At 42.1% G+C, this 27,121-nt stretch overlaps 1 protein-coding gene across 1 annotated transcript in view; it reads left to right on the forward strand.

Annotated features, from left to right (window-relative positions):
* The first annotated feature begins 17,953 nt into the window (after nucleotides 1-17,953).
* Nucleotides 17,954-27,121, forward strand: part of PDIA5 (protein disulfide isomerase family A member 5) — a 100,507-nt gene continuing 91,339 nt past the window's right edge. Inside the window, exon 1 of the mRNA XM_032692622.1 lies at nucleotides 17,954-17,998. Coding sequence (XP_032548513.1) covers nucleotides 17,963-17,998 — 36 coding nt within the window. The 5' untranslated portion in view covers nucleotides 17,954-17,962. The remainder of the gene's footprint in view (nucleotides 17,999-27,121) is intronic.

The following is a 27,121-nucleotide window of genomic DNA, read 5'->3' on the forward strand; positions in this document are numbered from 1 at the left end:
CACCAGCCATAAAGGTGCCTAAGGTTTTGTCAGGGGTCAAACTGAAATGGCTGAAATGAGCAGTGACCTATCTAAATCTCAGCTATGATTTTATTTGGTATATAATCAGGTTTAAGTGAGATCAATTATTTGATTGCCTATGTATTATATTCTCACTGTCATAACACAGTGAGATATACTAAGCTTGATTCTGCTCTCCCTTTCTTCAAAAATGTGAGATTCAACAGTGATAATGAAGGAAAAAAAGACAGAAAAAAATGAGAATTGTTTTCCCCTGAACAATTAATGCAACTGCTACATTTCATGTAAATATTATCACTGATCTATGATACAATCATTTCTACAGTCAGCAGGCCAGACCTCATAATATTCCTTCCTCATCAAAACACATAACGTTACTCATACAAGTAAAGGTTTGTAGGCGTGTAAATTAATTTGTAGTAAGATGGTTAAAGTTCTAAATCATGTATTAAATTACTTCTATTGTACAAGTTTAACTTCATTTTCCAGGCTAGTCACATGCAACAGAGATGCAGTAATGTAGGTATTCCAGCTGCAGGAGTGATTAGCCACCAGTGCCTTCTAAAACTAGATTTGTAAGTCAGATCATTGGAAAGATCAGTGGTTTGTTTCCTGAATGTCATGAGACCAGCGAGGTGGAATATTGGCGGAAGATTAGGTTTATTTTTGTATATGTGTTTGAAATATTTAAACAGACTAGGATAGAAATTAACTTTTAGGGCTATAAACCCTGATCCAGCAAAGCAAAAAAAGTCATGAGCAAGCCCATCTCAGGTGTACAAGGAACATAAATATAGATTTATCCTTGAACAGTGGCCCAAAGTCCCATTAAAGTTCAGGGGAGGACAGTGATACTCAAGCACTTGCTTAAAGATAGGCATATGTTCTTAAATGCATAATGATCTGGGGTGTTTTTACTTGTATACCCTGTGTTAAAAATGGGGAGTTTCCACCACTTTTGTTAACATTGCAAGCATTTCTGCATCTCCTTGTTTCTACACAGAAGCAATACTGCTGGCACTTTTGATTTTGCCGCAGAGGAAAATGGGTGTTCTAACGTGAGTTGTCAGCCTGAGTCTGATTAAATCAGACAAGTTAGCCACCAGTTCCTGTAGGGTCAGACTGGGCCATAAATTTGGACCTTTGAGATGCTTGAGTTGAAATGTGATGACCTCTGAACAATCTGATTGGGACTGATATAAGCAGTCAGACTGAGATGCCAGTCAGTACCTTTCCCTCTCTCAGGAGCTGTTTGTAGGTTTACCTATTAATGCTCATCACAGTTACAGGCTCTGACTCAAGGGCTGTCATTAATCACTGCCTAAGAACACTGCATCAGGTAAGCAGATGTATCAGTTGCTGCGCTGAAGCAGCAGCACTCACTTCAAACTGTCATTTGCTCCTGACGTAACAAGGGAAAAGATTATGCAGCCTAAGTACCAATAATTTTTCACTGCACAATTTAAAGAAGCTTTGGGTGCCACATTGCTACAAATGATGGTGCTGAGGGTTCATGAAGTTCAGTGATCGGCACCGAAACACACATCGTGGTACCTCACTGCTTGTCCCAGTTACACCCACTTGTAGTTACTCAAAGATGTTCAATTGATGAGCCTGAATAACAGTGTTAGAATGTGGGTTCAGCTCCCAAGTTTAATAGCTAGGTCTGAATAATCACATCTTTCAACAGAGCCAGCCACATTTTATGAAAGTTCAGATTCACTTTATCTGTAATCCATCCCTAATTCTTCTGAACAGCAGGAGATAGCAAGGCAAGATCTTTGCATAGGTGTTCCAAGTATTTAGCAGTTCAGTTTCCAGGCAATCAGTTTTACTGATTCAGCAAATGCAGCAGTTCTCAAACTCCAATCTACTAAGGCCATTGCTGTCAGAATAGTAAAGCATCTGTCAGTCTCCGAGCTCTGATGTTTTTCTGCTGCTTGGAGCTCAGGTCAATATTAATTTAAGATTTCCAAACCCTTTTTTTTTTTTCCCTTGGGGTTTGGTGGTTTGGTTTTTTTGTTGTTTGTTTTGGGGTATTTTTGTTTGTTTGGAGGTTTTTTTGACCATCTAGACTCCAAAATAAACATATTTCTTTGAACTCTTTCTGTGTCAGGTATGTCTGACAAAAATCCAGCTATGAGCAAACTTTCAGCCAATGCTGAAAACAAGAGGGTAACAAACAAATAAGAGGGGAGAACAAACATGCTGAGTGACCTGGAGAGAAAATTACATGTCTGCATGCAACAGAAAAAAAGCCCACAATAACAAGTGTCAATTCCCAATACTTCTCCCAAGAGAATGCTGAACGACAGGGTGCAGCAAAGCAGATGCACACCTCCTGTTGAAGGAAGCTTGGATTCACCTTGTTGCCAGTAGTCACTCTAGTTTTGCTTAACTATTTTTATGGTAACTCCAGTGTATGTTAGAAAATATTAAGAAAAAGACTGTGACACTGGAAGGAAAAACAGAATCCATGGAGAGATCTGAGGCAGAGATTGTGACAATACAGTATTTGAAAATCACTCAATTCTTGCATTACTGTTCGTATTTGCCATGTGGTTTCAGCAAGAAATAGTATTCTTCACACACAATGTTCAAACTGTTCAATAATGGATCTTGCAGCAGCTGCTGTTTTGCAGCCAAGGAATGACTACACTTCAATGGCAGGCAAAGGATTGCAGTAGCTCCCGAAGTGCTTGGGCATTTTGCTAGGTGGAGTTAAAAGTATATAAAGAAACATATTTCTAATTTATTACCTTTTACACACACGTGTGCTTTATGGGGAAGGCTTGATACAACTAATGCTACTTTCTCTTTAAGGCTCACCCAGGAAATCTTTAAGGTCAAATTGTAGTCTGTATACTTTGAAGAACCACATTTTGCTGCCCAAACTGGGAATGGCAGCAGGACAGCTGGTACAAATGGCAGCTTTCCTCCCATCTTCACATACTCTAACTCTAAACTTGTATGTGAGTTGCCACAGGATTCCATGTCCTGCTTATTGTTTGCTGTGCTGATACACTGGCACATCCAGAGGTAATTTTTCACATGTCATCAGAAATGTTGTAACACCAGATTGGTTTTGTAAATACAAGTGATTACCTAAGTGATGGAGGATTCCTGTCTCCTATGCATTCAAGAATAAAAAGGGAGGGCAGGGGAGAGAGAGAGAACGAAACACTATGTACCAGATAAAAGAGCAGGAAACCTGACTTAATTTGTGGAAGCAATAACATTTTTGTCAGTTATTGCTGTTTCCTGAAGGATGGAACCTCACTGATGGAAAGATGCTCAGGTCAGATATGCTTTCATTTGTCAGCAGGTAGCCTTTGCAAAATTCAAAATCACGCACCCTTCACACACACTTTTGTTTTTCAGGGCTGCACTCAGAGTATAAGAATTGTCATGTGTTATCAACTTGGCAATCTGTTCAGATCAGTATCCTCTCTAATTGTAGTTTAAGAGGGCAGTGACATAATCTGATGCTTTTTTTTCTGCTTTAAATCTCAATCTCTTGAGAGACTCAGTACTTCTCTGGAGCACATGCTTTAAAATCTCTCTAAAGTCTGACATAAATAATGCCAAATCTGGGCAATCTTGCTGTAACATAACTGACCAAACCCTCTTCAATCTTTTTAAGGTCTTGGACTCTGTGGCTTCCTGTCACAATGCGTTCCATACTCAGCAAAAATGCTTATTTTTATCAGATGCTTCCTTTTGCAGAATTCTCTGCTATTTCATTTCATTTCTCACCCAGTACCTGCAGTAGCACAGAGCCCACTGCCAGGACCCTGAGTGCGCTTTTACACCTGAATACCCGGATCAACTCCAGGGCCTTCCCAGGCCGGCCCATGTCTCCAGGCCCCCCTGCCTGCTGCTCCAGAGCCCAGGGAGCCTCCAGTTCTTATGGCTCCCTGGCACACGTCCCCTGTGAATCAGCACAACAAAGTTTGCTTTTCTCTTCCCCTCCCAAATATTTGTTATGAATCCACAGAGAAACCTACTGCGAATAATGCCCTCCGCCAGCTGGCAGCCCCCTCAGCACTGAGTGCTGCCCTCCCTGCGTGGAACATTCCCAATAGCTACTCTGTCAAGCAGGGACAGTCCCCTCAGGACCTTCAGACTCCAGGGGCTGTCCACTTTGGACCTTCCAGCAGAGCCCTAACATCATTCTGTCCCTTCACAACCAATGGAATCACCTCTGGGTCAGGCGAGCGGTGACAGGGACCCAGCACCCACCCAGAGAGCTCCTGTCATGCTAAGCAGGGACAGTCTCAAGTTTCCCCCCAAAACCCCAGGAAACCCTTTCATAGGTTCTCTAAATCAGTTATAGCTGTGAATGTGGAGCTCTGAACACCATGATCTGTCGTCCCCCCAAAGATGACTCAACCCATGCCTCCAGCCTTACCTCCTCCTGGGTGACAGCCACAAAGAGCTCCTGACATGGCAGCAGGACCCATTTCTGCTGGCCCCACTGATGGTCACCTCCCTTCACACCCAGCATCATCAGGGCACCACAGCAAATCCTGAGGGAAGGGGGATGCCAGGCACAGGTGTAGTGGAACAGCGATCATCCAGGGCAACCGCCAGGATGGGTCTCTCCCCAGGGCCGGACAGTGCTGCCCCTCTTGTGGGGCAGCTCCTGCCGGGTCTGCTCATCCTCTCTGTTGGTCAGCACAGACAACAGCACCATTACATTCTTCCCTTCAAAATTTAGCCACATTTGGCTGAAGTGGCTGGAGCATTTCAGGACAACCCCCAGGAAAATGCAAGGATTGTCCTTTCACACGGAACAGGTGCACAGCTTTTGGTCTCCAAGGGGCAGATTGGTCTCAAATGACAGCACAGCATGTCTTCACTGAAGGTTTTCATGATGAAGAAAGGTAAAATAGGTTTATTTTACTCAGGGAACAGACCCACAGAGAGAGGATGATTTTTACAAGAAGTGATCCCAGCCCCATCAGTCATGCACTAAAGGCATAGCTACCAGCTCATCCTTTCTTTTTGGTGGCAGCTCTCTAACTAAATGTGTTTTCTCTGGTCTAATTCACTGCGTTGTGCTGTATGCTGAGTTTGTGAGCTCATGGTAACTGCTCAGGTTTTGTTCTGTTTTTAAATAACAGTGAAGCAAATTCATCTGTGAGCTATGGATTAATAGCTGGCATGGATTTAGGCCAATGTACTTGAATACATTCATGAAATTTCACTTTATCCCTGGTGTCTTTTCCTCAAGAATAATTTAAATTTTCAATTCTTTCTTTTATCTTTGTTATGTTTCACTTGCTTGTAAATACACATAATACATCCTGATTTTGTTTGCATGTTGATTGTCTTTCTCAGGAAAATAGATAAATAATTTATCGGTGAATAAGATATGAACTGGTGTTGGAGTCATGTCAGATCTAACCTTTTGTCTTCTCTATTTTTTTATCATCATTGAGAAAAAGAGAAATGCAACACAGAAACAAGAATGCTTAAAGCATGTGATAAATTATTACCTGTAAAGAAGAGCATTTTGGAAAACTTCTTTTCTAAGAGCATCTTTGGCTTGTTTGATACAGTGTTGTTTTCAGGTGTATTGGAGTTGTTTTGAAAGGAGAATGGCAAACCAGTGTTCGTATGATAATTAAATGTAGCTGTCTACAACTGCCAGTCAGAATCAAGTTCAAAAATTTCAGCAGCAGAAGCACGAATTCATAAACTGAAGGAGGAACTCCTTCACCTAGAAATGAGTAACAGGCTATTACAGTCTCTGCAGCCAGCTATAAAAGGGAAACATTCAGTACACTGCAATTATGCCATGCATCATAACCTCTACGGTTATGTGCAAAGTAAATGTAGATTGATCATTATTATCTTCCAATTTTTCAGAAGAATCAGCCTAAGTACCTCACATAAAAGAAAATAAACTCATTAGAAGATGATGAAATCTGAAGAAAAGTCTAGGTTTCTTTTTTTTTTCCTTAACTAGGTCTCTCATCTGTTATTTCCTCTATTATCTCATTTTGGATACTTGGTTGGAACTGCTTGGAAAATGGGCAGTTAAGGAGACTTTTTTTAGATAGAATAGTCTGAAATGGCAGGGAGAAAGAAAAATATTTTGGTTTCTAAACACAGCTGCTCCGCCTTATGGGAACTGTAGTCCAGGTGTTGCAAAATTACATTCTTCATTGAAGGCTGGGTTCCTTGTCATGAGTAAGTAGATCAACATGCCCTCCTCTTCCACTTTATTTGTACAGGGAAATGGTGCATTACAGCAGTCACATGGCCACAACACACCAAGGAGATAATACAGCCTAAAAAGAAGAAGAGTATAAGACAATCAAAGTCAACATATGAAAGACTCAATAATAATATGAAATTGTAATAGCTAGAATTATGATCGCTGCTTCAGCTGCAATTTTCTGCAGAGAACAAGCACCATTGACCAGAAATATTTTTAATTAAAGTAGTTCTATCAAAAGCTCAGCTCTTCACCAAAACCAGACTAGAACTGTACTTTTTTTGTCAGATTTCCCCTTGACAAATTGAGCAGACACTGCTTCTTTCTCAGCTCCCTGGGAATCAGATTAAATGACAGGGGCTGCTCCCTCTGTTTCTCATACATGAATTACGGTGCTGAGATGCCTTTATGATCATGATCATGCCTTCTAGCAGAGATTGCTTCTCCAAAAGCCTAATGAAAACAACCCTCTTAGAGTGAAAGGGAACAATTTTTTTCTCAGAAGAAGTCTACAGGAGAAAACAGCCTTCTCTAGATTCTGGCACAGTAGGTTAAGTATCGTTTAGCAAGCATACAGAAGAAGACATGCCTGACTGCTTCCTGACATACTAATCCCAGCTTAAATAGGCACTCTGAAGAGAGTAGGATTTTGTGGGAGTCTGTTGCTTCTAGAGAATTCAGTGGAACCCAGTGTATTGTGTTGGCTGCCCCGGAAACTGGCATAATACTGAAAATGAAGCAACAATAATGAATCAAATCTGCTGGAAACAGCAATGTGATAGGAGAAGGAAATGTAATCCAGTAATTAGAATGCTCGCCTGTAGTTTTACAGAATTCGGCATCCTGATATGCTGCACACTTCCTGCATCAATCTCTTAAACCTGTAACTTCTAAGGGATCTAGCATCTACTGATGCTGCTTTTATTAATAACAGAAACACTTTCAAGTAGTTCTGGGTCCAAAATTAGTAGTGTTTTTATAAGTTTAGACTGATGTAATGCTTCTAGATTGTAAACTCTCAGCATCACTGTTATTTTAAATTTGATGAATGAATCAAATGTGTTCACGTCCAGTTCTAAAAAGTTAAATAGGACTCAGGATTTTGAATGCAGTGATCTCAACCTATTTTAATGTCACAGCAACAAGGCCTGTGATCCCAGACAACTAATAAAAACCCTTATTTAAACAAAAGGTAAAAAGAGAAAGATAGAGAAGAAATAGACTGGAAAGAAAAAAGATCCAGAAGAAAGAGCAGCAACAGGGCAAGCACTGATCTCTCTGGTGCCCAGTGACAGGACTCAAGGGAATGGCCTGAAGTTCTGTCAGGGGAGGTTTAGGTTAGATGTTCGGAAAAGGTTCCTCACCCAGAGGGTAGTTGAGCACTGGAACAGGCTCCCCAGGGAAGTGGTCACAGCACCAAGCCTGACAGAGTTCAAGAAGTGTTTGGACAATGCTCTCAGGCACATGGTGGGATTCCTGGGGTGTCCTGTGCAGGACCAGAATTTGGACTTTGACAATCTTTGTTGGGTCCCTTCCAACTCAGGATATTCTATGATTCTAGGAAGAGGAACTCAGTGCTCATTTGAGTTTCAGGTAAAGCTGACAAAAGTAATGAGTTATCTAGTCTTCCTCCAGAGCCTGATCCGCTCTGACTTTGATGTTCCCCTAGGGCACTGGTGTATTTCAGCACGCAGAAGGTAATGTAGGAAGCAGCCATTAAAAAATGTCTCACTTTCCTTTCACCATCATCTTGATTCCTCTTCAGTCTTGTTTTCTGAAGAACGGAATAGCTGATCCCTCTATTAACAGTAAACAGATGTGAGGTTAATGCAGCACATTCTTTTCTAGTTTTGTTTCCTTTTTCCTTACCACAAATGATTTTAGTAGTACAATTAGGCTTTTTTGTTTGGATTAATCCAGGCCTTTTCCTGCTTTTTATAAACAAATCATTGTTACCTTAGGCAGCTTAGTATACTGGGCGTAAGAAATAGTCACAATTGTCTTTTTCATCTATGTTTGTATAACAGCTAACATAATAGAGCCATGCTCCATGACGGTGTCTCTGCAGAGCTATCACAATGTAAATAATTAATAATAACAGTTGTTTAACACTTGAATGGGAGTTCTTTGTTTGTAAACAAAGAACATTTACTTTCTCTGCATTGCTTATTACATAAACCATAAAATTATTCCAAAGGAAGGAAGCTGTCTTACTCATACACTTGGTGGAGTTGCTCAGAACTCTGCAAAAGTGAAAGGTCATCAAAAGTGAAAGGTCAAATGGATTTTTAAAATTATTTAAAATATTTTCTTACTAGCAGTGTGGGCAAAGAAATGAGATATTTATGTTAACAAATTCATCTGCCAAAATGCAATTATAAATCAAATTGGCCTTGTGGTAGTATTGTCAACGTGATAAGAGAAAAACAATAAACAGATTTGAAAAGAAGGAAATCTAAAAGGGCATCTTACTACATTATGTAAATCCAATTACAAAAGCAAAACCGTGTCAGAAGTCAGCTGTGCTTTTTCCACACAACATGCTTTAAGAAAGGAACATGAGCTGACATTGCAGAGAAATTAACTTATTTTGCTGAGTCTCAATATGTAATCTTTCTTGCATGTATTGTAATATTTAAGTATTAACAGCATAAAGCCAACAGATTTTGATTAAAGTTGTGGTTTTGTAATTCCAGAAGATTTGAGAGTCATGATTTTCCATTGTATTAGTCATATCGTCCCTCTTGTGGTACAGATGCTGAGTGTTTTGATTTATGTCACCCAAATATATCCATGTTCCTCATCACAGAATCACATTATATGCCAATTAGAGAAAAGGTCCTTCCCCTAAACTCTTCCTGTAAGTACACAATATTAAAAACAAGTCCATTCCCATTTAAAAGTTTGCCATTTAGGCATATACAACCAATCAGATATTAATGTGACATTGAAAAGCACAAACCCAAGAGATCTGTGGTAACAAAGAATTTACAGGTCATGCATAGTTGAACATTTCCATTTCTGTTTTTTCTGACCACCTCAAGACTGAATCAAGAGAAAATGGAAAATGGATATTACTATAACAAGGTTGCAACACCACCATAGTGTGAGATGTTATCTAGAGAAAAGGGGATTCCTCTTCCAAAGATATGACAATAGAATAAAAGGGCTTATACCTTAGAGCTCTTGTCTTGAGAAGTTTACTAGAAGAACATAAGTATTTGGTAATTCTTCATTTGGACAAATTCACTGAATCTGAGATTGCTCACGTTCCCCTCAGAGCAGGCTTTAAGGATAAGCTACTGAAGAAAATATCTGGTGTCCCTTTACTAAGCTCTCAAACCCCCACCTACCTGGAGGAGCTGCAGCTCAGCTGTAGTGACAGTAACTCCCTGTTACTTATGGCACTAATGGACATGTAGCCTTTTTCCACAGTGTGGCGTGGAATAAACCAAGCCTCAGGGAAACCATGTGCAAAGTGAGATAAAAGCCTACATGGGAACTCACAGTGGAGTAGATCTTGTGCCAGTGACAGGTAGAAGCTTTTGAGTCTTTGGCCTTTTAAGGAGTATTTTGACAATGCTGGGAAGAGTATGTCCAGCTGACTTAGAGCAGGGCCTGGGAATTTGGCAACAGGATGGGCCTGAGAATTTGGCAAAAATGGGGAATCTGGTTCTCTTTTTTTTACTATGGCGGTAAGACTCCATTTCTAAATGATGCTGAGGACCTTGCATTTTCTGTCTCTCCCCAGTAACATCTCAGACATGTATGTGCCCTGTCATTGTTTCCCATGTGAGCTGCCCAGATGTACTGCTTTCATAAACTCAGAGAGCTATGGAGCACTTCAGATCTGCAGCATTTTTCACTGTCAGCCTGTATTTCTCAGGTCACATTCGCTGCATTGGCTTGCACTTTTAGTGCTGCCATTTGCTGCTTGTCATTGACAAGAGCCTTCAGCAGGTGCTCGGTTTTTCTGCTGGATAACTGACAGAGGGAAGAAATCTGTTCATTTCAACTACATTCTTCTGCTGTATGTGTGGAGAAAGGAGCTTCAGGTGACCCTGTCAACCTCAGCTAAACCTCCTTCTATTGCTTTTTGCTAGTTCGGCTGGACAATGCCTTATTAGTGACTCAGTGCTGCCCCTCTCTTATATTTCACAGACTTCAGTTGCTGTTTTATGACCATGCTATTCTTTCTCTTATTATTTTTATGTATATTGCTTTTTTCCTGGGTTGCTGCCAAGACACAACTTGTTTAAAAAATAAACCAAACCCAGATCCTAGCTTATGTCACCCGAATAACCTCAACTCCATGGTTTTGTCTCTAGGGTCTACAGCTTATGACATCAAGTCACTTTGTAAAATGAAACTGGGTTTGATGGCTCATGGATTTTGCTCCAAAACCCCGGAAATTAACTAACTTCCCACTGACTGCAATTGTCTTCAGATTCATCCTTTGAGCTATCCTGGAGTCACTTGGTGAGGTCTTATAGTTCCTGTGAAAAGAAAAATGCATTAAGTCTTGTAGCAGATTTCACCAGCAATTCTCCAAGCACTTTGCTTGCAAGGAAAAGTATCATTATCTCAGTTTTATAGGTCCTTAACACATTTTTGCATAGGCTTGACAGAATGTTTTTGAACACATTCTTGTCTTGTCACTGCTCGTTTTCTCCGAAACTGTTTTCTTAGATAAACAGGCATCTGTTAATATTTGACCATGTTTTTTTTTCCACAATCCTCTTTCAGTGTACAGGATAGATGGTGCTATTCATATTTTGATTTAACCTCCGTGATCCATATATGTCCCTTGCCTCCCTACTCTATGCTACTTAGACTTCCCTTTGATGTGAGTTATATTCTTTATAACAGAATTTTTTGTATGTTGTTTATCACTAAAGAGCCCGAGTGTTTCATGCCTGTGATAAGTTTGTTCTTCCATTACATAGTAGAAAAAAAAGGATGCTTTTCCACTTCATAGGCAGGAAATCTAAGATTGACTTTCCTATTTTGAATGTAGTCTAACTGTCAAAGATCTCCTATTTCAGAATAGTCAGCTGTACAGAGTGTTAAGTACTCACTGCACTGCTTCTATTCAATTCAGTTTCTCTTATGAGTGCTCAGCATTTCTACAAATCTGTTCAGATACCAAGTTGGATACTCAGAAACAGAGATATGAACATTTAGAGATAATGTGGGAAAATTTTCATTTAAGCAATTTGCCCAATGTTATAGAGGTCACATTGCATTAACGATAAGACCATCTTTTTCCTTTCAGTTATCTCCTGCCTTTAATTATACATCTCCCAACTATTGCAACAAACAGCTTAGGCAATCTGTGAGGAAAAAAATAATTGTGTCATTAAAAACTCCATCCCACAAACCACGTTCAAGGGAGGCTACTACAATTTTTCAAGCATTCCTAATCTAGCATCTCCTGACTTTTGAGTGAGTGATTTTGTTCCCTCTGAACAGAGTTTTGTGTGCATGTGATTTCCAATTTTTTTTTTTAAAAAGCAATTCAGACAAAGAAGATTTCCCTTTTGCAGGTTATAGTCTATCTTTGACATCAGTAAAATTCCACATCGCCATCTTGGTAGTTAAGACACCAGAATTAACTCATAGAAATAGCAAATTGCCATCTGTAGATAAGAGTGTGTTGAGGCACATGCTGACTGAGACCAGAAATCTGGGAATCTAATGGTTCTGGGGGAGTGTGTGTCTACAGCTTCTGCTGTCCTGCTAGCTCCTGTCTTGCTACCTTAAGCTTCATCCACCAGTTTTGAAAATTCAGTTGAGTTTTCCCTATTCAATCCATCATTCAGTCCTAGACTCTGTCCCCAATGTCCTCATGCAATCACAGACTCCTCATGCATCCAAGAGTTTTGCCTACCATCCCTACCCATGTGTATACAGTCTCTCTTAGATCTGCCCTTCACACAGGTTCCTTGTCGTGTTTCCTTGCTCATCCTGGTCTCCAACAGATTCATTCTAGTCCTCATCTTATCCTAGGGGTACTTTTCAGCCTATGGGTTCCCAAAAGGCCAAAACCAAAGTCAGATCAGGTCTATGCATATTTCAAGAGAAGAAAGCAAGGATGATAATACAGCGTTACTGATAGTTGTCAGTCTTGTGACAGGCAACAGTCAACATTCTTTGAAACAGAGTTTAAGTCTCCTGACTCCTGTTCTTGGCCTGCAAAACAATCTTGTGCATGTAAGATCTGTGTTAAATGATTCATTCATTGTTGCAGTGGAAGCAAGAGATTCGTTCATTGGTGCAGTGAAAGCAAGAGGCAAGACTGTGTGTTACTCTGACAATGAGCTCCTTCCATTCCCATCGACTGCTGCATGAGCTCACCTCTATACTCAAGATAGGACCCAGATGCACGCCAGACTGCTCCTTGTATAGGAAACCCAGAGGTGTACAGCACTTGGGAGCCGTGGTGTTCTCCATGGAAGTGCTGGCTTGGCTACCAGAGGAGCTGGGACACAGGGCATGACACAAAGCACATTAATAGGCAAATGCAATCTCAGTCATGCCCGTGTTGAGGTTGTGCTATGTGGACAACCAGCTTAAAAAACAGGAATAAATCAGCTTTCTGCACAATCCATTTATTTTCCAGACTGTTCTTCCCTTGGCACTCTACCTTTTACCCTTTCTGATTTCTTCCTTTTGTCTTCAGTATTTTTTCTTTCTGCCTCCTTTGTTTCCCTGTTGATTCTCAGCTGTTTTTCTCCTTTCTTTACTGACTTTTCTCCCTGACAGCTGGGGATTGAGCCAAAGCCTGCTGAAGTCAATCCATTACCTTCAAAGAGTTTAGGATCAAGGTCTTATTCCCACTTGCTTCTCTGCTTCTACTACAATCTCTTTTCCCATACAGCATTCTCTGTGGTGTTTTCCTACTAAAAGATGGGTTACTGCAATATGCAGGGAAGGAAGGAGGTTTATAGAGAGAAAATCCTAAGGACCTAGTAAATTCCTTACAGGATTGCTAAATTGCTACTCTGAGTGAAGAACTGCAGAAAGCCAAGGGATTTGATCATAAAGATGGGGGTTTTTTATGCTAGCTTAATCACAGCACAGATTCTTTCATATGGCTGTGAGTAGTGGTCCTTGCAAAGACAAGATCTTCCAGGAAGAAAATCCCTCTGATTAAACTTTGCCATATTACATGTTGTAGCTAGTGACTGCATAGTCATACGCCTGATTTTGACTGCTGATCTTGAGTTCGAACAAGCAGTATTTAATCACACAAACTAATTCCACAAAAACTGAAGATGGAGGAAAAAACCCCCATATTAACTGAATATTTACTAATATATTATAAAATCATATAAATCCACACAAGGCATCTGTTTAATACATGCCATGTATATCATGTATATGTGTGCAATAATATATGTGTAATAAAAGTAGATTTAAAGTTATCTATCTACATATGGAGAGGGAAAAGTACTGAATATGTATATATTGGATGTATTGGTTATATTCTCATAGGATAGATGTATGAAAAATATTTTGGTAGGACATCATCTGCAGCAAATATATGCTGATGGTTGAATGTTAACACATTTTTAGATAGAATATGGAGACAGATGCTTAGCTACTGTGAATGGATACAGCTCCACTGAATACTGAGGGCAGTACTGCAAACATTGTTTTACACCGAATAGTATTTTGATTGTCTACAATGCATTTTGCCAGCAGAACAGCGACCTATATTGTTCCAAAATAATCAGCCAGGCCCCTGTTACTAGAGTAGGCCATCTCAATCCAAGAGGTGTTAGCTAAGCTGCACTAATGTACCTATTTTTGATTTTCGGGTGATGTCAGCCCCCTGTAGATCACATGACATGCAAATCCTCATGCAGGAAACCTCTGGTTGGACTCTTCATGGAATTCAGATTCAGATCTCAGGCCTCTTCACAAGCTCATTGTTCGGATACTTCCTTGATGATACAGTAATATTTATATTATATTTATAATATAATATTTATAAATATTTTATAAAGCTTATGCAAATCACTGGAAGACTGTTGATCACAGTACTTGGGGAACATGCAGCAGTGCTGCAGTCAGTGCACAACAGCTAGACTCCAGCGGTTGTTTTAATCTTGTTTAAACTATTCTCTCAGCAGGTAACTGTGAGACATAAATTATCTACTACCTGCCAGCAAGGTGCTTGTACTGTAGGAGGTTTTTATGTTACTCAGGAACACATTATATCCAGCTTTGGAGACTCAGTGAAAGAAACGACAGTGTTCTTAACAGTAGGGCCTCTTAAATGTAAAGGGGCATGCAGACTCAGACTTAAAAAAAGCAATAAAAACTGTAATGGAAAATATCTAGGAGGAAATATCTGGAAAATATCTGTACTCAACTTTTAACTGACTCCTGCAGGACTGACTGGTTTTTTTCTCTCATATATAAAGAGCATCTGTCTACCTGTGGTCCAAAAGTACTTTTATTCTAGAATGAAGGAAACAACAACCATAAAGTATAAAAGTAAAATTCCCATGAATGTACACAGCATGTGTGTATTTTTTCTTTGTGCTGTGCAAGGTCTGTACAAAAAGTCCACCATCCTTCTAGATCTCTGAAATGTAAAGGGGTATGATGTAGGAAATGGAGGCCCTGAGTTATATGCTGCATACAGCACTGTTCCAGAGCATTGCCATTAAAGCATTCACACTGAACTCCATCCCAGCTTGCCTCCATGCCATTCCCATTGACTACAGTGAGCAAACCAGGAGAAAAGCATAAATATGTCATAGCTTGAATGACAGACAACTGTCCCTTGGGACTCATGATGTATTTAAAAATAGCGTTAAAAAGAGTCCATGCAAAAGTATGAAAACTGGAATGTGTGACCTAAAAACCAATACTTTATGTAACAGATGCACCTTCGTAGCCATTATTATGATGGCTAATGGTATTCCATGGAACTTGTTAGTTGATGTGTATGGATATGCTGCATCTGCAGCCCTGCTGTCAGGTGCTGAGGAGGCTGCAGGAGTGGAAAGCTGCCTTCAGGCTCTCCCTTCTGAAAGACATCAGCTGGAGAAAAGCAATGTACAGCTGTGCTTCTTCTCTGAGACCACTCCTATGTAAAGTCCTACAGGGGCTGGTCCTGTCTCTTTTCCTTTTCATCATATGCTGAAGAGCTGTAGGAAAGGTCATGAGGAGCCGAGGGCTACGATACCATCAATCTGTTGATGGCAACCAGCTCGTATGTCTCTTTTTCAGCTGATGCAATCAGTGACATGACACAGATGTCACAAAACTTAGGGGAGATAAGCCTGCAGATCAAAATCAGTTGGCTGAAGCTGAACTAAAGAAGAAAGAGATGTTGCTTGTAGGAAGGAAGGAGAACTTCATGTAGTTAAGGCAGTGAACAAATCCTGCTTTCATCTTGGGCAAATGCTGTATAGTTTGGGGTCCAACTGTAGCCCGTGTTGCCCTTGGATTCAGTATGGCTTGCAAATCTGGCTTGTATCTTTTTCAGTCTGCTCTGCTGTTATTTTTTGTGGTAGAAGTGACTCATTTTACCTTTTGTGAGAGGCCGCCAGAGACTTGTTCAGGTTAAAAAGAGACCAAAGAGTCAAGCTTGTCAAATAAAGCAGAAACATATAGGAAATGTGGAAGGTGTAATTCCTTACAGACATACTTACTGTCAGTCCAGTTTTGTATTTCATTCTTGGTAAAAGAGGTGTTTGAATATAGATAGACAAGTAAGGATTAGCAGACCCAGTGCAGAAATGAACATGATCTGAAACTGTCTGGTTTTATAGCCTTGAGCAAATCATATAATCTCTCTGCTACTGTTTTCTGATCTATAATCCAAGGGCAGTAGTGCTTTCTTGCTTCTCAGTGGTGAATTAACAAATGCTTTCACAGTGTTTTACCATGCCATATAAAAATATTACAATTACAAGGAAGCAAGCAGCATATGATATTAGTGTCAAGCAGATACAGGGTAAACTTGGGACACTGGGTAGCAGTGCACTGAGATACAACTGTAATGAGTTCATTAGTAATGCACGACTGGATTGATTAAGTAGTTGCCACTGTGTAAAGCCTTGTCTAGAGCTGATAGTTGATATATTATTTTGACCTGCGACAGATGCTCAATGATCTTGTCTCTTAAGTTTTGGCAATGCCTGTCATGTCAATACAAATTATCGAGCCGAACTGCAAGAAAGAAGCTGTAGTTGCCACATGGATACCTTTTCTATATTCTCCTATATATAAAAACTGCAGCTTCCCAAACTGGATTTTTTATATAACCTTTCAGAAGCTCAGTTTGAAATAGCTTGTCTTTTTTTCTTTCTTCCTGAGAATGTTTCTTCTTGCCATCATGATAAAAATGTACTGCTGTGACAAAACAACCATGTCCCACAATTTATCCTTTCCTATCACAATGGCAGCACATCCTGTATGGTTATGACACAGCACAGATATATCACCACGTTGAGGTTACTTTTACATTGCCTGACACTGATAACTGTCATGTGAAGTGTTAGAAGATATAACATTTTTCTACACAAAAGAGTCACAGGAGGACTCAAACAGTCTTTGAGGATCTGGATATCCCACTGAGATTAGAGGTCTGGATGAGTCAGGGTAGTTGCATGCAGAAGCTTTTCAGCTCTAGGCTGGGGATGTGAAGGTGAACAGGATCTAGAAGAGGTTACCTATTCCTGCAGGTTTTGTTAGCTTATTTGAACTGGGATTCAACTGGGGATCCAGAGCCTTTTACTAGTAGGCTGATTATTACAGACTGGGAAGTTGGCACCAGCAGTGGTGGTAACTAATGCAGCACACCCCTCCATTCATCTAACCAGCCAGCCAGCCAGCCGTCCATCCATTCACCCATTTTCCTTGCTGAAGTCTCCCTTCAGCCTTGTGTCCTTCCTAATTCCAAACTCCTTCTGATGGCTCCTGGGCTGTGCCTCATGTGTGCTTTCACTGTCATTTTAGTGTGAGCTGAGGATTGCTAACCCCGTTTTAAGGCAGACTAACTGAGGCCTTCTGCAAATGGGAAGTGAGGCATAGCACTGTGAAATGATTTGCTAAAGGTTATCCAGCTGTGACTGAGAAAGTGCGCTCTGGTTCTGCCGCAAAAGATGCCACAAAAGTGTAAATGTTAATAGTAATAACTTTCTCTGTATGTGTTTCTGCTTTGAAAAATTATATCTCCACCAGGGGACTTGTTAATGTCAACGTCATTCAGTTTTCATGATCACCGCTTGAAGTGATCAGTCAGCTGTGTGGATCTACAAATTGCTCCCTTGCAGCCAGCCTCTTAGTCTAATGCTTGGGTGACAGTCAGCTATAAGGATCAGACTCGAAAAGATGCCTTTGATTTTCCTTTGATGTTTCTGAGCCAATGAAGAATTTCACACAGCCACTGGGCGGTAGGTGAAGATCCCTTCTGTTTGTGGGAAGCCAATTATAACGCGGCTGACCCGCTTTGACCTTAACGTGACTGGCAGGACATCTGGGATGTCCTTGCAAGGCAGAGCTGGCTCACTGGATGTACCTAACTAAGAGCACAGACCGATTTGTTTGTCTGGATGCAGCAAACATTCCAATACTGTGATTATAATGGAGGCTGCACAAATTGATCCTGGTTGGACAGGGCATATTTATTTGCTTGCACTTCGGTATCATTGCCGACATGTGAGGATGAACAGAGTTCACCTTTAGGATTTAATGATAATGAGTGGGAACAACTTACAAGAAGAACAGATGCTAGTTTCTGAGCCTCTCTACCGGTTCACTCTTTCTCCTCTTTCATTATTTGTTGTGGTGAATAAGGGTATTCACCTCTTACTCCAGATGTGAGACCAGCTAAAGCTTTTAAAAACCTTGACAAACAAGCATCGAGAAGGAGGCTATTTGCCATAACGCTTTCTGGAGTAAGGGACACGCTGGGAGAGGAGAGGCACAAAAAACTAACCCCGGAGGGGAGGCCAGTGTGAGGTGAGAGAAGAGCTGCAACTTTTTAACCTCTGTTAAAACGAATGGGGCGGAGATTGCTTTGCGATTGCCGGCAGTAGTTTGGCGGGTTGATGCAGGTGTTCGCCGCCATGCGCGGGCTCCCTGTGCGAGCCGCACACTGCTCGGGAGGGAGGGATGGGCATCCCGCGGGCCGGACGGGCGGGCGGCCGGACTACAGCCCCCGTCATGCCGCGGCGCGGGCGGGCGGTGGCGGCGGAGCGCGCGTGCGCCGCCAGACGTGGCAGCAGCCGCAGCGGCGGCGGGTCCGGAGCGGTGCGGGCGGCGGCGGGATGGCACAGCCGGGGCAGGGCGCGGGGACTGCGCGGCGCCGCGGGCGCCTCCCGCCGCTGCTGCTGCTGCTGCTCGGCCTGGCGGTGAGTGGCGCCGGGGGGCGGCGGGGGCGGCGCGGGGTGTCCCCCCGTTCCCCGGGCCGGGGCGGGGGCGCGGCGCGGCCGCCGGAGTTGGGCGAAAAGTTGGGAGCGGGACGGGCCCCCCCGGTCCGGGCGCGGAGGCTGCGCCCGCCGTCCGCACCCGCCGCTGCCGCGGGCGAGCTCGGCTGGGCTCGGCACAGCCCGGCATGGCCGGGCTCCGGCAGCGCTCCGCCCGGGTGTCTCCGCAGCCCTCAGCCCGCGTGCTGCGCTCCGGCTTCCCCGTCTCCCTTTCCCCCCGTCTCCCAAAAAGCCGCCCGGAGGAAGCGCATCCCGGCGTGCGGCGGTGTCTCCCGGAGCGGCTGCGGGCGGGGGCCCCCCGGCTGCCCCGGCCCCGGAGGCTCCGGCCGGCGGGCGCTTCGCTCCCAAGTTTCGTGTGGAAGGCTTGTGCGGTGGCAGAGGGTTTCCAGAGGGTTTCCCGAGGGTTTCCCCGGCGGCGGCTGTGCCGCAGCGGAGCCGCCTCGCTCGGCTTTGTGCACCTGTGCGCCCCCCGCCCCCGGCACCCCCCACCCCTGCGCCCCTCGCATGTGGCGCTCTCCATCTCGGCGCATTCCGGAGGACCGGGGTATGTTCCATTGGCATTACACTAAGTAGAGCACTGCTTACCTCAGGGAGGCTCCTCGACTTCCAGAAATATTTTAAAGTCTGATTTTTTTTTTTTTTTTTAGTCCACAGAATTTAGCATAAATAGCTCAAAAGACTGGCGAAGCCGTGCTTTAAAGCACTGCTTTATTCACATTATTGTCATGGACTACAGTTCATCCTTCTGCCTGGACAAATGGAGTTAATAATTAATGAAAAATTACGATCATTTTTTTTTACACGCAAGTGATCTGAAATGTATTTGGAAATGCATGACCGAGGAGTGCTCATCTAATTCATACAAATCAAGTGTGGAATTGCTAATTACCCTATGCTTATTCTGTACTAATATTAGAATTGCCATTGTGGGACAGAAAGTATCAGCCCTGTCTGATGTAGCCTTTTGCCCCTGTCAGGGGCATAGCTGTCAGTTCCTTGAGGAGGAGGGAAAAGAAATGCTGTGCATCCAGAACAATTTTTGTTTTGTTTTAAGCTTCATCTAGAAGCACAGACCTCTGCTATATGCACATTATTGATTTTAAGTGAAACTGAAGTTAGTCTGAACTCTCCCTAAAATGTTGGAGAGGTCTTAGTGTGGCATTTTTCCCCCATGGCTCATCTTTAATATGCACAGTACTTTTCTCAGTGATACTTGTGGCAGTGCATTCCTCAGATTAAGTATATACTGTGGACCAAGCAGAGTTACAAGTAGACTGAATTTTCCCTTCATTCAAAATAACTAAACACATGGAATTATTTCTGGAATTTCCTACTATAGCCACTGTGACTGTCAGACCTTATCTTACTGTAACATTCATTTTATGTTAATGTAAGTATTTTTCTGGGATTTCTTTTTGTAGATTAAAAGTTTTTTTTGCCTCAGCTTTCTTCATACAAATCTGTTGTTCCTAACTATTCCAGTTGCCCTCTTTGGACCTGTCATGTTGCAGAGCTGGTATCTTTGAGACAAGCAGAGCAGGCCTGCTGTTGTCAGTGAAATTATACGAAGCCATTTTAATTTATCCGCGTTATTCTCTCTTACCTTTCTTAATTTACACAGCATTTTATTTGCTCTGTGATGCTGCATGCTGAGCAGATGTTTTCATTGAGCTGTTGATTCAGCTAATTCTTTCCCCTTTACTGTGTACAAGTAGTTTAAATTATTTCTTCCAATTTGCATTATCTTGCACTTGAAGGTGCGATTTTTCATCTTGAAATATGTAACTCGCTGTACTCCAGGATTGAAAAACTAGCCTACAGCTGTGACATTGCAAAATCTGCTTTTAAATTTTTCTTGAGTCAATGTTTAAAAAGTCACAGAGGCTGTTAAATGAGGACATTTTCAGTGTGTAAAGTTAAAGTGAAGGTAATGCCAGCTGCTTGGTAGGTCAGTGAGAACATTCTTTCCTTCCAGCCGGTCCTTTTTCATGCACCCAAATGTGTTTTGTTTTTTGTTTGTTTGGGTTTTTTTCTGGAAAGGCTGAATACTTGCAGTGTACCTGAGACAGCAGCTAGAGTTGTGCAAGCATAGCACTCCTGAAAAATAGGGCTCATTTTCTGAAGCAAAATTGGAGGTAGCTTCGAAGAATTGAAATCCTTGTCTCTGTAAGACTTCCTGCATATGGAAAAGGAAACCTACAAGGCTGGATGAAGAAAACATTTCAGTATCTTCTAATGGAAGATGTTTATTTGTTATCTTTAGCATCACTCTGGATATGTGACACACACGTGAGGAAGAGGCTGCAGTGATCTCTGCCTGCTGTAACGTCTTATTTCTTGAATGAGTTGGAGAGTCACAAGGAAGTTGAAGGTTAACTTTACAGATACTTCCTTGTTTGGTATATCAAGTGGTTGACTGTATTTCATGCTCAAAGGACTGAATTTACTGTTCAAGGCATTGTGAAGGAGTTTTATGCTGCTGTGGATTTGCATTTCCTCTGATATATCAGGTACTGTACTTTCCCTAGCAGAAAGCAGCCACTGCTTCCATCAGGATCGTGCATCTAGGGTACGTTTGCTTTGCAAACACCGGTGAATATTATCTCATGCCAGCGTGGCAAAGATCAGTTTGTCTTCCGAGTGTTGGCTTAATAACAGAGAAACTGAGTCAAGAGTCTGACTGACAGCCTTTGGGAAGCAGGCTTCTTGACCTGGTGCCAGTCAAACCCAGTGCCTCCAAAGAAGGGCTTGGAGGGAACATTTGAGGCTTCCAGCTCCTCAAGTACTTCCTTTCTCCTTGCCGGTAAGGTACAGGAATGCACTGGTGAGCACTGACACTGACTTGTGAACCCAGGCCTGCAGGGAGGGCTGAGGCACGATTCACTCTGTGTTGCAGGTGGCTCTGCAGCGTGGCAGCAGTGGCTTTGCCCCCAGTGAGTTTGCAGGCAGGCCGTGAGCACTGCTTCTCCACTGCAGCGCTCAGGTGTTGTTTCCCGTGGTGGCTTTTGGGCTTGATTTCAGGAGTGTCTCTTCCCATCCAGTTACTGTTTGAACCACAGGAGCCTCTTTGGAAAGAGTTTTGTGGCAGTCAGAGGGAGGGTATTGCACAGACAAATCCCTTACTTGCTGTCTTCCTGCCCCCTTCCTACTTTGTCTGTTCCTTCTTCAAAATACTAATTTGTAGAACGGTGACATGGGATATGCTCTGTCTCCTCAGATGCCCTTCCCAAATTAAACGTTGGCTTTGGTACTCAACTCCACACCTTATGGAGTGATGTTTTCAATCCATTGAGTTTGGTGCCAAAGTGCCTGTTTACTTCAGAGGCCCTGGGATATTGCGACGAGGGTGGTATGGTCATCAGAAATGGTCTTTCTGCCCAGCAGTGAGTTTGTGGTGTCACAAGCAATTGGTGATGGAAGAGGTGCTTGTTCTATTGTTGACCATTTCTTTTGCTTTTTGGTGATGCAGTTCCTCTGTTTCAGTAAAACAAAGGTAGTGAGGCCTTTCTTCAAAGTTGTGTTTGGAGGTCTGAATGGAGAAGCTTGGTGATTCTGGTTCCAAATTACATTACACAAACTAGCATTGCCTTAAATTTCTTCATGCAGCCAGGGTCACTTTGGAAGTAAGTTATTGTTTATCTTGATTCTACCACTTTCGCAAGCTTGTGAATGGCAAAAAGTTGTAATGACAGAGCAAGTGTTTAGTTTTGGCATTGTGCTAGCTGGTAGCATTGGTGGAGGGTGCTGTGACTTGTACACTGCAGAACACAGATAACAAAGGTAATTTCATTTGTGACTGCCTTGATGATGTCCTGTCTGTTATCTGTGGGTTCAGAGTCATGCAGCCTGTTTGCTGGGTGACTGCAAATAAGACTCTTTCTCTCCCCCTCCTCACTTTTGCAGGATATGGCACTCCATGACTGTGTGGTTGTGAGCTGCTCTAGGATCAGCTGTGCGCCAGTTTGTTCTGATGCTGCCTCCCTTTTGCCTCTTGCAGATCACTTCCTTTCTGTGTGAATCTCACTCCAACTATTAAAATTAAGCTTCGTCTCCTAGCACCTGGCAGAAAAATGTGAGGATTAATTAGGTAACATTTGTGCAATGCTTTGAAGATAACAAGTGCCATATAAAATGCTAGGGATTTTCAGGTGTCATTTTTTGCCCTCTCTTCCTTATAAGTCCCATTAATAGTGTTTTTGTCTTCTTTTTATAGTACCTCCTACGTGCTTCTTGAGTAGGTGGTACTTCTTTAAACTTCTTGAAAACCTAATTTTTAGTGGGGGATTATGTAGCATATGCTTTGCTCATGCCCTTAAGTTCTGCAGTCAAATGTGCTCATTCAGAAGTGATATCTGAAACATTAGTTCATCAACAGCTTGTTTAATATATATATATATATTGCGCCAGTGCCTGGCTTGAAGAGAGAGAGCTTCACGTTCATAATAAGGAGAAAGTTCTTTGTCAGCATTAGTAATTGACCCTATTACAGTCAGTTGTTACTTAGTAAATAGTTGCACAGGTTTTCCTTCACAGAGCATTTGAAACCCAGTGATAAACCATACAATTAATTTGCTACACAGAGCTCTTAAGAACATCCTTTAGTATAGACTATTATACCTGTAGCTTAAAAGCCAGTGTTTAAGAACAATATGAACGGTAGAGTCTAGTCAAATCTTGACGTCTCCATGGTATTTTTCACTATCTTCTATATTTGGAAAGTGAACATAGCAGGCACCACGTTAAGTGGAATGCCTTATTTGTAGCAGTCTTCAGCCCAAGTTAAAGAGTACCTTTCTTTGAAAACGAAAGAAAATATGGCACTTGGCTCTTGCAGATATGACCCCTCACAACAAAATGTCAGTAGTGCTTCAGGTTTTTTGTTCCTGGAATGGCTTGAGGTGAGAATTAACCAATCTGGGTTATGTACAGAATAGGACTGTTTCTTCCACAGAGCTTGTGGGAAATGAAAAAAACTCAAGAAGTGTCCGGTGGGCATGTCTGCAAATGTAACTGTTGGGCAAAACTATGGTTTTCAAATGCTGTCAGTCTTCCAGTGCAGGAGATGTTGATCTTCCGGTGTGTCTGCTGGAGTGCTCTTCACCTGGCCATCCCATGCTGCTGTAGGCATGGAAGTTACTGCTCCCCACTGAGACCGTGTATGGCTTTTTGGATCTGTGACACACAGCGCTCTGCAACCTTTGTGCTGGGGGTCCTCAGTGGGTTGCAGTTTGGGAACCCCTGCACAGGTGGCTGGGAGATGATGGTTTTGTGGTTTCAGTGGGATTGCAGGGGCTACTGCAGGGGCCACATCAGTTGTGACCCCTGAAGTCTGAGACCCAAATACTACCCTTTCTCTTCCCCCCTCATTCAAATAATAATTTTTTACGAGGCTTCCTTGAGGTACCTTTGGGTAACAGAGATAACCCTCATCTGATTTGATTAAAATGTTTCTACAGCTATTTCAGATATTAATCATGAATGAAAAAAGGGGACTGTCCTACTTATCACTATCCATCTCGGAAAGCATTTGTTACAAATGGCTCAGTGATCAAAGCAGTACAACCCTGAATGTAAATAGCAGCAGAGGGAGGGCTCCTGAGTGAAAAGCAAGCAATTATGGCACAAGGTCAAGAGTGGTTTGTATGATGAACAAGGAAGATAAAACATCTGCACTCAAACTGTGATTGTTGTAAACAAGGGGGCTTTGGATTTGAACATCTTGTATTTTTAAGTGAGAACGAATTGGGGGGAAGGAAGCCACGGGTCAGTTTCTCGTTGCGCTTGCCTGGAGATGACTTAGACCTGGTATTTTCAGTATGTGAGTGCTGTCTTCGCCACGGGACCTGGCTGTGCCACCGGCTGATCTGCAGGTTTACAAACTTCCGTCATCACAAACAGACATGTTCTTTCAAATCTACCTTCTGAAGTTAAGTCTGCATTCCACCACAGGGCTCATTTTGGGAACTGAGTAGGAAAGAGGAGGTGAGATTCTGTCTTCTTGTTGGGATTTCTTGCCTGTTCCTTCCCCCCCCCCCCATTTTAATGTGGCAGATGAGACCCTTGTTTAGAATGTGAACTAGTCCCCTCCTAAAGAAGTTAAGAATGAAATTAAATTCAGTCATCTCCATTACTGTTTGGAATTTTGAGCCAGGTTTCCTCTTCAATTCTAGTCCTATAAAATACCTTGTCAGACACAATCTGTTTCGTGTGCACAGGGTTGCTCATTGATTGTATTTACAGTGGGTTGAATGCTGTTGTCCCAAAATGAGAATGACACCAGTGGGCGGCAAAGCTGAGACAGAAATCAAAGTCAATGTCTTGTTTAAAAGTGGGCTTTCAAAATTGTGGTTGAGTGTAAGACTGCGTCCCTGCCAAGCAGCAGGTGTTCTGGAAACAGCGTTTTGTGCAAGTCAGCCCCAGCTATTCTTGATGAATAGCGTGCAAATTGTCTGCCTAATTATACATGTGTTAGTGTGCACATAAAAATTGTATGTTGACATATGGATTCGGGCACCTAAGCACTGTGTCAGCAGCGTAAGCATTTTTATTTTTCATGCATAATTTGTGTCCAGGGAAATATATATTTCATGCGCTTGAGCTGGAAGTAGGAGAAATAGGAAATAGTTTTTTCTGTCCAGTGTATAATGCTACGCTTCTGATAGTTCTTCCTTATTTAATTTTGATTTTTATTTTCTTTTTGTTAAAAACCGTGTATTTTCATTGCCCTTGATGTAAAATAAATAAATAAGCAATTCTCCAGACATGCTGCTTATCCTTAGCAAAAGACCATGCTGTCATGAAGCCTTTGTGGGGAGCAACTCATAAATTGAACTGGGTTCTGTGGGAACAGCAGTTAAGCATTTATCACATTTAATTTGAATAATAAATGTAAAATATGAGAATACATTCTTGTGGCTGTTTGAAAGATATTCCCTTTTTTCGTTCTAAAATGAGATTCAGAGAAGAGTAAAATTTTTAAAAAGTAAACTCTGCTTTCTCAGATCCTCAGTGATTTTGAGAAAACACAGCCTGAGGGATGACCACATTTTTCAATAGTGTCAGTCCTGGAAGTATAATTAGCAAATAGTTATTTGCCTATAACTCTTTGCCTCTGGGTTTCTGAGAGCTCTGATGTTTCTTGGGTACCAGTTCTAAAGGATTAGGGTTGTGGGGTGTTTACTGCTCTTTAGCACTTGCATATGTTCAGCAACTCTACAAGGAATTGTTAGAGAATAGTGAAAAAAAAGAAAATTAAACCTTTTTGACTGATCAGACTTCTCCCACCTAGCTTGCAAGATCATATATTTAAATACATACTTTGAAGAGCAGAGGCAGAGCTAGAACATGGGGGGCTTTGTACCTTCTACTTGAATAGCAGTGTCTCAGCAGTTTTGAATTGACTGTCTTGAGAGTTTGGATTCACTTATGTTTTACTTGAGAATCTCTCATGCATCTCAGACACTACAGTCACATGACTGATGTGTGACCAACGCCATAAAAAATTCTGTGAAAATAAATTCAGATTGCGATCTTGAGCTGGGGGAAATCTGCAGACTGGAATTGTTATGAGATTTGCATTTCATAGTCTGCCACGTGTAGTTTGCCTTTTTTCTGAATGTCTTTACCAAAGTTTTCTGTATCCAAGGACACCAGGTGACAGTCGTGTTTGTTCCAGCTCACCAAGCCAGCCATGGATGAGGACCTGTTTTGCTAGGCACTGTGCACACACAGCATGAAATAATTTAGTTCTATTGCAATTTCTCATTGGCATAACTGGCAAGGGTGGCACAGATGTTGTACATGATTGTGTTAATATGCCTTATACTTTAGCAGGTACTGAGGTGGGCAGCTTCTTGAAAAAATATTTCGAGTGTTTCTTAACTTTTCAACGGCGGTTGTGAATAGATTTTAAAGCTTTAGGATGCTCAAGTGACAAGAGAGTTTAGCTTGTTTCTTATTTATAGACTTCCATATGTGTGAATGTAGCACTTCCTGACGCATACGAAAAGAGGCTTCCTGCCCAGGAGGGACTGTCACCTTTCTTGACCTTTTCTTTTTTTAATATATGCTCATCTCCTCTTGTGCCCTGGATTTAAACAAGAAGCAGTGTGCTTGATTGGGCAGTGCCTGGCTGGTGAGCTCTCCTGCAAAATGTCTGGAGTAAATGTACCTGACTCATATCTTAAAATTAAGTTCATATAGCACAGTACATGCCAATTAGCTTCACCTTTACTGCTGCTTTACCTGTGGGCTGTGCAGGAATATGAGCCTGGTTTTCTGTGGAGAAGAAGAGTATAACTGCTTCTATAGGATTCTTTTTTCCCATGCTCTTAGTTTCATGTTGTAGACCCAACTAGTGGCTGTAGCTTGTGAGGCTGTAGCTACTGGTACAGTCATGGCAGCTTTGACTGTGGAGCAGGGC

Source organism: Chiroxiphia lanceolata, chromosome 7 (assembly GCF_009829145.1).
Source record: "Chiroxiphia lanceolata isolate bChiLan1 chromosome 7, bChiLan1.pri, whole genome shotgun sequence".
NCBI lineage: Eukaryota > Metazoa > Chordata > Aves > Passeriformes > Pipridae > Chiroxiphia > Chiroxiphia lanceolata.